Raw genomic sequence first — 13,669 nt, forward strand, 5'->3', positions numbered from 1 at the left:
CTGGATATACTCTGTTCATCGTCCCAGTTATGATAAATTTATAGTAATGAAGGTTACTCGCCTATCAGTTTTACTTGTTAGATGTGATCATTTGTTATGTCTATCACTGTTGATCTCTCAAGTAACCTATTAGAATTGGGTGGCTTTACTGTTAAGACCAAAAAAATATGTTCAGATTGCAATTACAAAATTTAAGTTAGTAAATTTAATTACAAAATGCTCTCTTTTTGAATATTAAAAAACACAGCCTAGCAAAGGAAATAATTTGCTAAACTGTGTAGCAAAGGACTAAGGAGGCTGTCATGTCACTGCCTGAACGCCAGAGGTCATTGTCTCCTTGTATATTGAACTGTTTCTCGCTCTCCATTGAGTTCACTTGTTATTCATTCCCTGTTCAGTTGTTTAAAGACAGTTGATTGAGTCTTGTTGGTTTCTTTGCAGTTCTGTGCAATTATGTTCATTTTTTTCGGGTTTGATAATGTCAGGTGGGTTAGTGACTGGATCCTTTTATGAGAATAAAGCTCTTTATTGAGTTAACTGTTGGACTGCAATGCATTTTTCACATATTTGTTTTCTTAACCACTCTTTCTCTCTGATTATTTCCATGTAATTTTGTAAAATTGAACAGAATAATAAAAAACACTTTCTGTGGCTAAAATATAGTGTTTTATAAAGATGATGTTGCTTGGTTGAAACTAGTAGCTCAAAGAATATCCTGTTTCAAAATAGTTAATAAGGTATTAAGGAGATTTAATTTGATTATTATTATTATTATTATTATTATTATTATTATTATTTAAAATCACCATTCATTTGTAAGCAAAAAAAAAAAAGACAATAACATTAATCTATTTACTGTCAATTCTTACAATCTTTGCAAAACAAAATTATTTCAAATAGTTCAGTTGAGTTTACTCCCCAAACCATCAAGAACCCTGTCATCAATATCCATTAAAGGTGCAGTAAGCAATTTCTAAGAAAGCGGACCGGACCGAGCAGCACAACACATTTGTAGCCAATCAGCAGTAGAGGGCGTGTCCAATCATGATGGGGGAAGAGAGGCAGAATTCATGATTAAACAACAGCATTTGATCACTGGCAGAATGTATCCCAGAGTGGTGGTCCAGAATGCAAACAAGTAGACGGTCTTATTACAGTAGGGATCTCCAGCCACGGTTTGGTTGTAGTTAGGAGGGTAAATAGAGTAAACCCACACACTGCCTGTTCAAAAAACAAAAACAAACACATTTCAGAAATATAATTTATTTTAGATTACGATTTAATGACGTTGGCTATTTGATGAAACAGGCTTCCCTGATCCTGTTACTTCCCTGTTTAATCTGTTTAGCATAATTTATTTTAGATTATGATTTGATTAAGTTGGCATCATTCTGTTACAATAATACTGTGAAGATGCTTTGAAACAATTGCAGTTGTATAAAGCACAACAGGCACGTGCAGAGGGGGGGGGGCGTTGGGTGCTCGAGCACCTGCCCCTTTGCCCCTTGGTGCCCAAAGTGCCCTTTTGTCAAGGCAAAATTTCCTCTCCTTTTTTTGTAATTAAAGGCCCGTTTGTGGATGCCTGCCCAACCTAACTATTAGTAAAATTAATTAATAATAATTTAGCCGTAAATAAAATGACCCACATGATGACCTTTCACCTGACGAACTCATCCGGGACGATTCCTCACGCTGCACGCACATTTTTTTAATTTCGCGCTACGCGCACTACCAGAAGATATCTTCAAATCTGCGGCTGCTGGTAAGTGGCGTTTCATTCTCAGCGAAGTGATTTTGATGTTTGTTTACTTATTATTATTATTTTACAAGGACGACGTGAAGAGAGCATCCAGAGATGTTGTTTATATTGCAGTGTGTAGGCTGTAGAAGTAACTGTTTTCCTAAATGCCATCAAGATTGAAACAGAACAGATTTCATAACAGGTCAATAAACAAATAGTTAAAATTAAGTCACTTACATTTTAGACGCAATGACTGTTTTTGTTCTGTTTCAGCAGCGAAAATAGTTCCAAACAAAGATCACCGCAAAACCATAGCGCATCTCACAGCAACATGATTCAGCGTTTTGAACGAATCGGTTGAGTCAAAGATTCAATTACCCATTCACAAACTGCCTCATTCTGAATAAATCAGCTTTTTGAATGAATCGTTTGAATGAATGACTCAATGACTCGCTCATTAAAACGGTCGCCTGCCGCCTCCTACTGGCGGTTTAGTTTCATAAAGTATCATCTTTTCAACATTCCTTATTTTTGTATGTATATTCAAAAATATTTAAAATAATCTAATTTAATACAGTTATAATTTTTCAATGTAAATTATTTAATTTGATTGGTAACAGCCTAGTGTCTTATTATTTTAATTGAATATATTGATCAAATTTAAGAATTTGAAATGAAAGATGGAGCATACATTTATTAAAATTAGGGGAAAGATGCCCTTTATAAAAGGTACAAAAAATTAGAGTTTTCAAACAGTGATGTAATGAAACATTGACAATTTAAGTTTGAAGGGAGAAAAGCCTCTGTTTAGGCTATTAAGGAAATGTAATTTTGCCAAAAGAAGAACTTTTATTTTATATAAATGTTAATTTTAAATCAGCCTACTTCAGTGTGATATGTTACCATATTATCATGCTTAACACTAAGAATGTGAATAATTGTAATGTGCTGATCAGATGAAGATATCTAAATCAAAGAATATGGGCGGTTTGCGGGTGGATTAATTATTTTTAACAGTGGATTCGGGTGACTCAAAGTGCACCAGATTAATGAATTTATCTTTAAAATGTACTAAATTTTCTTACGGGGGGGCATGCCACTAGGGGGGTCCGGGGGCATGCCCCCCCGTAAGAAAATTTAGTACATTTTAAAGATAAATTCATTAATCTGGTGCACTTTGAGTCACCCGAATCCACTGTTAAAAATAATTAATCCACCCGCAAACCGCCCATATTCTTTGATTTAGATATCTTCATCTGATCAGCACATTACAATTATTCACATTCTTAGTGTTAAGCATGATAATATGGTAACATATCACACTTATCTTTAAAATGTACTAAATTTTCTTACGGGGGGGCATGCCCCCGGACCCCCCTAGAGGTAGCGAGCTCAACCCAAAAAAATACTGTGGGAAACACATTAGGCTATATGATGATCTACAAAAAAATACAAATTTAATTATCTTATTATTAAAATACATTATTAGGATTTTACCACCTCCGCCTCATTTTAAGCCAGGAAAACACACAGCCCCATTTAAAGGCGGGCGGGAGGGAGGGCGAAATAAACCTAAAATTCTCGGGACAGGAGAATGTGTCCAAATTTTAATCTTAACCGTTCTATTTCATCAGAAACGATCTGTAAACAGGGCTTTAAGTGTAAAATACCGAACTTGTCCTTTAATGTTAATTGTTAAAGTCTTTGTTAAAGACTTTAATTGTTAAAGTAAAAAATCCAATCTATAAAAAAAACACCACAAACACAATTAAATATTGTTTGTTTCAAAAGAGCAAACCTTTTTTTTTTAATCTAAAAATCGTTTTTTAGTTACATAGGCTATTAAACAGACATTGTCTGGGATATTTTACAGAACAAAAGTTCATATTCACACCCAAATTTCAGGCAGACCCACACACAAAGCACACTGACAGTGTTTTCCATTCACAGAATTCTAATGAAAATCTGCTGTTTGTTTGGCAATTGTCTTTGTAATGGATTAACTGATGATGCACAGAAGCTTTCAGAGACCAATGAACACATTAAATGACCTCTTCCTCCCACATACACCACCCAATCTTACCACTGATCAGCCAGCAGAACAAGAAGATAGAAACCAGAGCGTTCCACACAGTGCAGGCCTGGCTTAGTTCATTGGCTGAGTTCGAAGAATCATTTTTCTCACTGCAGGACTGCAAGGCCAGAAACAAACCAAACACTCCACATACCAGCACATAGACTGGGATATAGTGCTGCTGGGGACAGTCTTTGAGATAAACGGCACCTGTGATGATATAGTATAGGAAACACAACAGCACCTTAAATAACTGAAGGTATAGGAAAGGAATAAATACAGTACTCACATTCACAGCAACGCACCTATTGAAATCTGAGCAATGGGAATAGCCAGTAAGAGTGGTTTTGAAGTCACTGAAATACAAATCAGTCCAAAATTTGCTAGAGTCAGTATACGTTATGTTCATTAAGTGCAAAAGTAACAATTGTAAAACTCTCATACCAAGGCAAGCCATACAATTGGCTGAGGATATCATGCAATCCATGGTTCCTATGCAAACAGACAACATCACAACCCAACATTAGCTGTCTGTGAAAGCAGTTAATAAATCATTATGTTCTAATGACTTTAATAAATTAATTTGTATGATCATCTATCTGTTTTCTTAACAAAATTTACATCAAGTAAAGTGTAAAGATAATATTGGTTTGAGTTAGCATTGAGTATATTGAAAAACTGGACAGTACAACTGCAGTATTGATCAATTTAATTCCACTACATTAACAAATAAGATTCAGTAAGTCAGTAAATAATACACTGATAAAATAAATAATACAAAAACAAAAATACCTGAAGATTGCTCAGTTAAATAGAGTTCAGTGTTGAGTCCTCAGTGTTGTCGGGCAGTACACAGTGGTTTGGTGGTCAGTTCACTTTTATGCAGACTTCATCTGTTCCCGCCCCTAAAATCCAACAAATACACACAGCACTGGAGGAGTGACAGTGGTACAGAACCAAATAAACCACCGAAAATACAAGCAACTTAATAAAATACGTGTTTAAGGGTAAAATACAAGAGGCAATTAGTGTGGTGGAAAGATGGTCATTTGCATGGGGATTCAAGTTTGCAATTCGATGTTCAGGTAAAGATGTATGGGCAAAAGATAGAGCAAGTAAAAGTCTTTAGGTTTTTGGGTATGTGGTTTGATGAAAAGTTGGCATGGAATGAACATATCAGTAAGATAAATACTAGGCCTAAGTGTAAAAAGATACTGAATGTGATGAGATGCTTAACAGGGTCAGAATGGGGGGCAAGTAGGGTTGCTAGTAAAAATTTGTATACAGCACTGATTAGATCAGTATTAGATTATGGGTGTATTGCTAATGGATCGGCAGCAAAAACGTCATTAAAGAAGTTAGAGGTGGTGATGTTTATTAAGCCAGCGCACATACCTGTATTTTCTTCCTGTTTTCGGTCGAAGTCCATAGTAATCGATTGTCGAGTTCGCGCGCATAGGTTTAGTACCTATGATCACGCGCGTGAACTCGACAATCGACTACTCTAGCCTTCGACCGAAAACAGGAAGAAAATACAGGTATGTGCGCTGGCTTAATAAACATCATTTTTATTCATATCTTTCATATCTACTGCAGTCAGATTCACCCGTGTTAACTCTGAAGGAATCACTCACATGACCTGTGCACTTGAAATGACACATCAAGGATGTTAAAGGGGCATTCCACCCATTTGAACATTGTTTTTTATTTAAAGTGGGTCATATATGTAGTCGAAATGTAAAATAAATTTTGAATTTGGTGCCTTCGTGACCGAGGAGAGACAAAAAATAACTTCAGGACGCATTTGTATGAAAGACAACAACTCCCACAATGCACCACACTGCACAGCTCCGCAAGCCACTCCCACTAATCCAGAAAGCGCATATCTGCCTATAAGAGAAATCACTCTTCCGTCTACAAGGCTAGCTACCACCAGAGCTTGAAATTCATTTCACACAAAATGTCTAGTTAGTTGGCGAACTCATTAGTGCATTACTCCTCGTTTGCATTTCTTTCTAAAAGGTGAATTATTGCATGGTACCTGGATGTTCAGTCAGAACATATGCGGTGCGAAACTAGGATAGTTCTCAACACAAACGTCCGTGTCCTCGTCTGATTCAGAGATTTCGTCCAGGAGAAATTGTCATTCTTTGCCATTCTTCCTTTCATTCATCCGTGCGCGTTTGTCTCGTATCTGTAAATATAGGACAGAAGGTCAGGCTAGCACTATACAGTGGAAGTTGTTTAAAGCCACAAGTTTATCGTCGAGACCAATGGTTGAAATGGTTCTACAATCTTCTAGGGCTGTGCAATTAATTGAATTTCGATTTCGATTTTGGCTCCCAACGATCACCAAAATAGTACAATCGAGTAAAAACGATTATTTTGCCATGTTCTGTTTTGCAAGAACACTCTTATTTTGTCTTGTGTTCTGAATGACAAGCACACTTCCGTCCCTCCCGAAGCCGTAAACTCTCTCAGCTTGAATGTTTAAACTGATAAGACTGAAGAAGTGAAAATGATCAACTTTAGTTACGATGCAATACTGGCCCGATTGTGCAAGTGACAATTCTGTCATGTCCCGACTCCTAAACGCAAGAGTGTAGTTTAACCCATTTTGAGAGACAGAGAGAGAGAAGACGCAGCACCGCTGAACACTCAAGCGGTTTGTGAAATTGCGTCCTTGCGAAAGTTTTAAAAATGATAGATTTGATTTTATAATCTGTGTGGATTTTAAAATGCAGTGTAGTCTATAATCTTACAAAAGCTTTCTATTTCAGATAAATGCTATTTTTTTAAACTATGGTTTGTGTGTAATGTGACTTTTTTTGTGTGACCTTAAAATTCGTTTTAGAATTAAATTGTACATAAATAGGTTAAGCAAAACAAATATGTTTATATCTGAGAAAATTTTAAACACATAGGAACCTGAAATGACACACGCTGTGTGATACAGTACAAATATTTTGAGTGTCCCTTATTTTCCTGTAAAGAACCACGATTGTCCCGCATTTTTCTTTTCTGAAGTTGGCAACCCTAACTATAATGTATGGCGGAATAGCACTTGAAGTTGGAAGTACTTTGACTCTGTAAAAAGTCACGCTTGAAAAATCCTCTCCCTCTCATTTCTGTCATTAGAACCAACGTGACTTTTTAGAACAAACTCATCAGTGAAAGTTTCAGTTCTGTTCTTGTACTCCGGGTATAAGAACAAAACTGAAACCAAGAACAGAGCTGAAACTTTCACTGATGAGTTTCTGAGAGAAATATCTTTAGAACAAACTCATCAGGGAAAGTTTCAGTTCTGTTCTTGTACTCCGGGTATAAGAACAGAACTGAAATCAAGAACAGAGCTGAACTCTTGTACCCCGGGATCTCAGCACAAGAACATCATTAACACATTGAACTCTTCATGTGTGTATGACAAACATGGTCCTTAGAGTTTTCACATCAACACCACTCCTTACTAGTCAATGAAACGCATCAAATAATGACATCAGGTCAAACCAGAAACAGTATGATGACAATAGGAATCAAAAGCATTTTGTCCATATAGTACAAAAACACAATACAAAATGCAATTATACAATACAAAGAATATACAGTATGTCAAACTCAGAATGCTCTTTATCTATATTGTTTATCCTTGAGATAATCTGATTGACCCACTCCAGTCCGTCATGCCCGCACTGTATGAAATGATATTTGCCTTTAACGTCTCCCAGAAGTTACGATGAGTCATAACTTGTGCGGTTTGTTTCAAGAAAGTAATCGTTTTACAAAACTTCTCATCTGCCAGTAATCTAGAGTTGAATCTCCACACACCCCGTGATGGTATGTGACCAGTCTTTAAAGCACTACAGGAAGACTCTGGTCAGAAATGACTACCCAGCAAACACAGAATGTTGGCACAATGTACCCAACCTTCTAACAATGTTTTAACAACATGGCCAAAAGTTTGCTATAACTATGTTGTGTGGTGAAGGTTGTTACAGCGTTGTCACAATGTTGACATTGAACCACCGTTCAGGGCCATTGCTTAAGGTTGTGCCTACAGGGTGTCTGGACAACCACTGGACTACATATGTACTCGTCACTGCCCTGAAGCGCGAAAATCAGCCTTTTAAATTTCAACCGCCCGTTGGGCTCATTCTTCATCGAGCAAGGAGACGTGAATTGCGAGGCTATTGCTTTAATTTAGCCTACCTCAGCTAAATAAGATACATAATTATTCAAACACAACCTACAACTTAATTTTCTAATGTGACTAATGTGTAGCCTTCGCTTGCACTGTTTAGTTTTTCATTTGATTTGTCTGCTATTTAGTCTCATTCGTTTCTTTGCTCCTCTGGATTTGTGGATGTTTCCTTCGACTGATTCCGGTTACCGACCTTTATCGCCCGGCTTTCGACTACTGTCTGTCATGTACATATCCCGGTTTTGTTCATTAAATGTTCTGATCTTTGCTTTTTTTTATGTTTTATTTATTATACTTAAAAGAAATGTGTATATCTGTTAAATTATTATTATTTTTTTTTTTTTTACAAATGTATGACTTTTGGAAGTGCAATTTGATTACCATATGCAGTTTTAATCAGTTTTAAAGTTGAATTAACGTAACCTTCTGTCATTTTTACTCTTCAAAGTGTACACTAGTATGGAGGCATTATTGGGTCAGATTTAAAACTAAAAGTCTAAAACTAAAAGTCTTAAACGAAAACTAAAAGTCTAAATTTGAAACTAAAAGTCTAAGTCGAAAACTAAAAGTCTAAGTCGAAAATGAATTTGGTATTTAGGATTGGGCATTTGGTATTTAGGATAGGGCATTTTGTATTTAGGATTGGGCATTTGGTCATTTAGCCATTTAGGATTTAGGATTGGGCATTTAGGGATTTAGGATTGGGAATTTGGAATTTAGGATTGGACATTTAATCATTTATCCATTTGGGATTTAGGATTGGGAATTTGGGGATTTAGGATTGGGCATTTGAGGATTGAGGATTGAGGAGTGTATGCAAATAAGGAGGCGTGGCCCAAATACTGGAGGCTGGGTTTGAAATGGCTGGTGCGCAGAGGCACCTTATGGACAGCAGAGGGAGCTCCCAGTGCTAAGGAGCACTGTAATGAAACCAAACAGAGCGAGTGAGCAGGTGTGGAGCGAGGACTGTACTTTATGTAAGGGATAATGTATAGCGAGGCGGTTGTTATAGCGAATAACAATCCCGACAGGCTGAACTTGAATCAGCCTGTCGTCGGGGTTGTTATTCGCTATAACAACCGCCTCGCTATACATTATCCCACTTATTACATGGCTACCTACAAAATACATAAATAATTTGACACAAAATATTGATTTAAAAAGTAGTTTATTGATTTAAAAACGATTGTATTGCTTCCGAAAATAGTCCGTTTCGCGTCCATAGCAACGCTGTTTTTCATGGCATTATCGGATTAATTGCACAGTTTAACCATCATAGAGTGAAAGTTTATCATTTGCATGTCAGTTTAACAAGGGCACGCTTGACAGGGTATAAGAACGAGCAGAGAGAGAGAGAGCCCCGGCCGCGCACGCGCACTCACTATTAATAATAATAATAATAGTTATTCTCGTCGTCAGACCGATAGCACTCCTTTCACTGGTGACTTTGTGTGTGAAGCCACATAAATGTTACAATGCTGTCATTAAGTTGAAGTTATCACATTGTAAAGTACAGTCCTCGCTCCAGCCCTGCTAACTCGCTCTGTTTGGTTACATTACAGTGTGCTCCTTAGCACTGGGAGCTCCCTCTGCTGTCCATAAGGTGCCTCTGCGCACCAGCCATTTCAAACCCAGCCTCCAGTATTTGGGCCACGCCTCCTTATTTGCATACACTCCTCAATCCTCAAATGCCCAATCCTAAATCCCTAAATCCCCAATCCTAAATCCTAAATGGATAAATGATTAAATGCCCAATCCTAACTACCAAATTCCCAATCCTAAATCCCTAAATGCCCAATCCTAAATCCTAAATGGCTAAATGACCAAATGCCCAATCCTAAATACAAAATGCCCTATCCTAAATACCAAATGCCCAATCCTAATTACAAAATGCCCTATCCTAAATACCAAATGCCCTTAAATGCAAGTTAAGCTTGCGCACTGAACAAAACTCCAGTGTTTCAGCGATTACTTATCTTAATGCATCTGATTGGCCATTGCATCTCAACAGATCTGTGTGATTGGTTATATAGTGCACAACGCTGTAAACCGTAAATGCTGTAAACGCTGATCAACATAAGCAGATCTAAATTTAAAGGGGACATATCATGCTAAATCCAGTTGTTTAGCCCTTAAATGCATTTTGTTGTATATTTGGAGTGTTTAGAAGTACAGAAAAGTTGAAATTATTCTCTTTAGGTGCTTTGTTGATATCTTTATATTCTGTTTTGGTCATATTTTTCAACTTGTTCCGATTTTTCTATTCTCTATTACGTTTTTTGAACTATTACGTCACAGTGTTTGCAGCGGAACTGCCAAATAAGGACATTGACTTCCGGCCCAACACTTCGAGCAATCCGCCATTTTTATTTCTCGCTGCAATTTTGTAGTCCAAGCTAAAGGATGCAGAAGTTACGAGAGGGTAAGTTAAAATGTTCGGTTGTTAGATGTAGTAACCCACACGCTTCATTACACCGTCTAATGTAGATGAACTGTCGCGCTTGTGACAGGGCCATAGACTGTGGACAGGGCGCATGTTTAACTGAAAGAACGAGCAGAGAGAGAGAGACCCGGTCGCGCGCACGCTCACTCTCTCTCTTCGGAGCCAGGTGAAAGTGTAAACAAGACTTCACCGTCTCCAAACTAGGCGCTGTCTTGCTCTCTCTCCCTCGCACATATTAATCAAAATAAATCGACACGGTGGTAAAAGGTCAAAGGCCAAAGTTTTATGTGTAAATACAGTAACACACCATTGCGATACATCCATATGAAGACGTTGTTCTGCAGGTTCGTCGTCTTCATTTTCATCTCGCTCCGGCTCCGACTCTGGCTCGAACATGTACGGCTGGATGGACAAGTCTTCCGTTGTTGACATTTTGTTAATAACGTGTGAATAAAAAGTTTCTGTGCCGCTAGATAATCGTATCTCTGCTATTAAACTACAAAAATGGCCGAACGGGGTGGAGTTGAACCGAGTGTCATCGCTACAACCTAGAGAGGGGGCGGGGTATGACGTGTCTCATTTGCATTTAAAGAGACCGCACCAAAACGAGTTGCTCTCAGACGCACATCAGAAAAGGGGTAGAAAAGGGGCCTGTGGAGCTATAATAATGAGGAATTCAGACCCAAGCATTGCAGTTCCGCTTTATATAGACCACAAATGTATGATTTATATGTAAAAAGGAACGATTGAAAAGCATGATATGTCTCATTTCATGCTGCAAACCCACAATCAACACTTTGTTTAATTTTCATTTTCACTTTATTACTAGATTTATATGTCTAGTTTAAATGTGCAGGTGCATTTTTGTCCCAACCCCCCGTTCATTTTTGACCCGTGGCCTCACACAAGTCTTTATCTGACAGTCAGACCTTTTTATTATTCACAGATTGTACAATCCCACCGAAAGTTCCAGTACGAACAAATGTACGATGCATTCTGCACACCTGGAATGCCTGTACATTGTTTTGTTTTTTTGTTTTTTTAGTTTCTGGATCAACATCTTTGTCAGTCTTGAAACAACATTCCAGTCAAACCAGAACCCCACACCTCACACAAACCCTCAAATCAGTGGACAATTATTGGTTGATAAAGATGGTGTTCAAGCCCCTAACGTTAACCGATAACGTTAACCCCCTAAACAGTAGCCCTAAACCTAACCTTAAAATGTGATTGGTTGATAAGGATGTTTTTCCAGGACCAACAAGGATGTTGATTCAGGAAACTTCCTCCTTGGTGAAATCACGTTCACCTCTATGTACATATTCTTCGGGAAATATGCAAATGTGCTATTTGCCATCTTGAATATCAAACGTACAGTATTTTTGTCATGTTTTCAAGAAAATTAAATATAAAGATAAATTCAAGGTGACTAACTAAGAATTAGTTAGAAGCTGTTATGATGACTTTTCTGAGAATTTACTACTTCAATGAAGTCATTCTTTGTTTTAAGCATAAATATAACAGAATACAGTGCAGGTTATGCTCAGAACTAGAAAATAATATGTAAGGGATAATGTAGAGCTTCGCATCGGGATCCCAATCAGCCTGAAGGTGTTGTATTCGCTATAACAACTGCCTAGCTCTACATTATCCCGCTTATTACATGGCTACCCACCAAATAAATCCATAATTTGACACAAAATATTGATTTAAAAAGGAGTTTATTGATTTAAAAACGATTGTATTGCTTCCGCTAAAGAAAATAGTCCATTCCGTCTCTATGGTAAGAATCCTGCGTCTATAGCAACACTCTGTTTTATATGGCAACGGTGTGTTATACTTCGCAGTGGTCTGATATCAAGAAATAACAGACCGCATTCTACATTGGAATTCAACCAAGCCATGTAATAAAGAAATACAGTGAACAGGAAGGAGTTGTTCAGTGTTTTTCCTCACTGTTGTGTGGCGCCCTCTACTGGATAAACACCTGAACTAAATCTTTTAAATAATTTGGATACTAAAGCCACACTTTAAAATGACATTATATAACAACATATTAAACCAGATGACATTTATTTTAAAGATATATTGCCCAAGTACACTGTGTTACTGTAGATTTACTTAAGTGCACTTGTTAAGTGCACAGCATCATTCAGTCTAACTTATACAAATGCATAAAGCTCACTGCAAATACAAAGATTCAAAAACAACCCCAAACAAGACAGAACTTTCCTCTAAGTTTATGTTGTGGTCACCATTTCTCTACTTTAATGTACAAGCTAGCATTAGTGCTAGTGGTGGAATCAGATTTCATTGTTGGGATAGTCGACCTCTTCTTTCTTCCCTCGTTCTCGATTGCTCTCATTCTACCGGATCTTTCAATCTTTCGGAACTCAATTACGCTCAATTCATATGAATTCATTTTAAGATCTCTGTTGAACTTTTTAAAGTCAAAGTGGTAATTGTGTAGCTGTCAAGGGAGGGACAGAAATCACTCAGATTTCATCATAAAGATAATCATTTTTGTTTTGAAGATGAACAAAAGTCTTACTGATTTGGAACGACATAAATGTGAGTAAATGATGATAGAATTTTATTTTTGGGTGAACTAACCCTTTAAACTTAGAAAGAAGTTTAGCTAAATGTTTAAATATATGTAACCTGTAAAGTGGTAGCAGGTGGTAGCATTTTTACTTTACACTTGACATTCAAAATGGCCGAAATGAAGTCAGAGTTTAGTCTGACTTCTGTAAGTGCAGTGGGTTTGTTGTGTGAAAAACAGCACGAGGGTTTTGGAGCTTATTTTTTTTTTTTTACATGTCATTAAGCATTTCACAATTTCACTTAGTAAAAATTGAATATCTTCAAAGTGTATGTTGTGCATAATTATGTTGGACATTTCAGAGTTGTTTTGCTTGTAGCTGAAGTGCAGTTGTTCAAGATGAAGTTTATTGCATCTCCTAAAAGATAATAGACATTAAGTGCATTAAATCTCTTTGCTCTTCTTAGCAGAAGTGTAAGCAGTGTGGTTTAGCTCAAATAAAGTGTAAAGCTCAATACTTAAACCATCAGTTCCTCTGAGTTGGTCACTTGACAGTAAATGACTCATATGGTGTCATGTATTTCTTGACAGGTGGTTTACCCTTGAGCAGAGTTCACATTTGCTTTAGACATATCGGCATTTTTTAACCTCAAACAGAAAAAGAAATGCAG

General features: G+C 37.2%; 1 protein-coding gene across 1 annotated transcript; it reads right to left on the minus strand.

Annotated features, from left to right (window-relative positions):
* Positions 1-386: 386 nt before the first annotated feature.
* Positions 387-6,009, minus strand: LOC311295322 (transmembrane protein 272-like). The gene is made up of 5 exons (XM_084416645.1): positions 4,608-6,009; positions 4,260-4,307; positions 4,121-4,171; positions 3,825-4,025; positions 387-1,221 (listed from the first exon to the last, which is right to left on the minus strand). Exons 2-5 carry the CDS (start codon positions 4,300-4,302, stop codon positions 1,043-1,045), a joined length of 474 nt encoding a protein of 157 aa, XP_084272771.1. The 5' UTR covers positions 4,303-4,307; positions 4,608-6,009; the 3' UTR covers positions 387-1,042.
* Positions 6,010-13,669: the final 7,660 nt, after the last annotated feature.

Source organism: Rutilus rutilus (assembly GCF_951802725.1).
Source record: "Rutilus rutilus genome assembly, chromosome: 8".
Lineage (NCBI taxonomy): Eukaryota > Metazoa > Chordata > Actinopteri > Cypriniformes > Leuciscidae > Rutilus > Rutilus rutilus.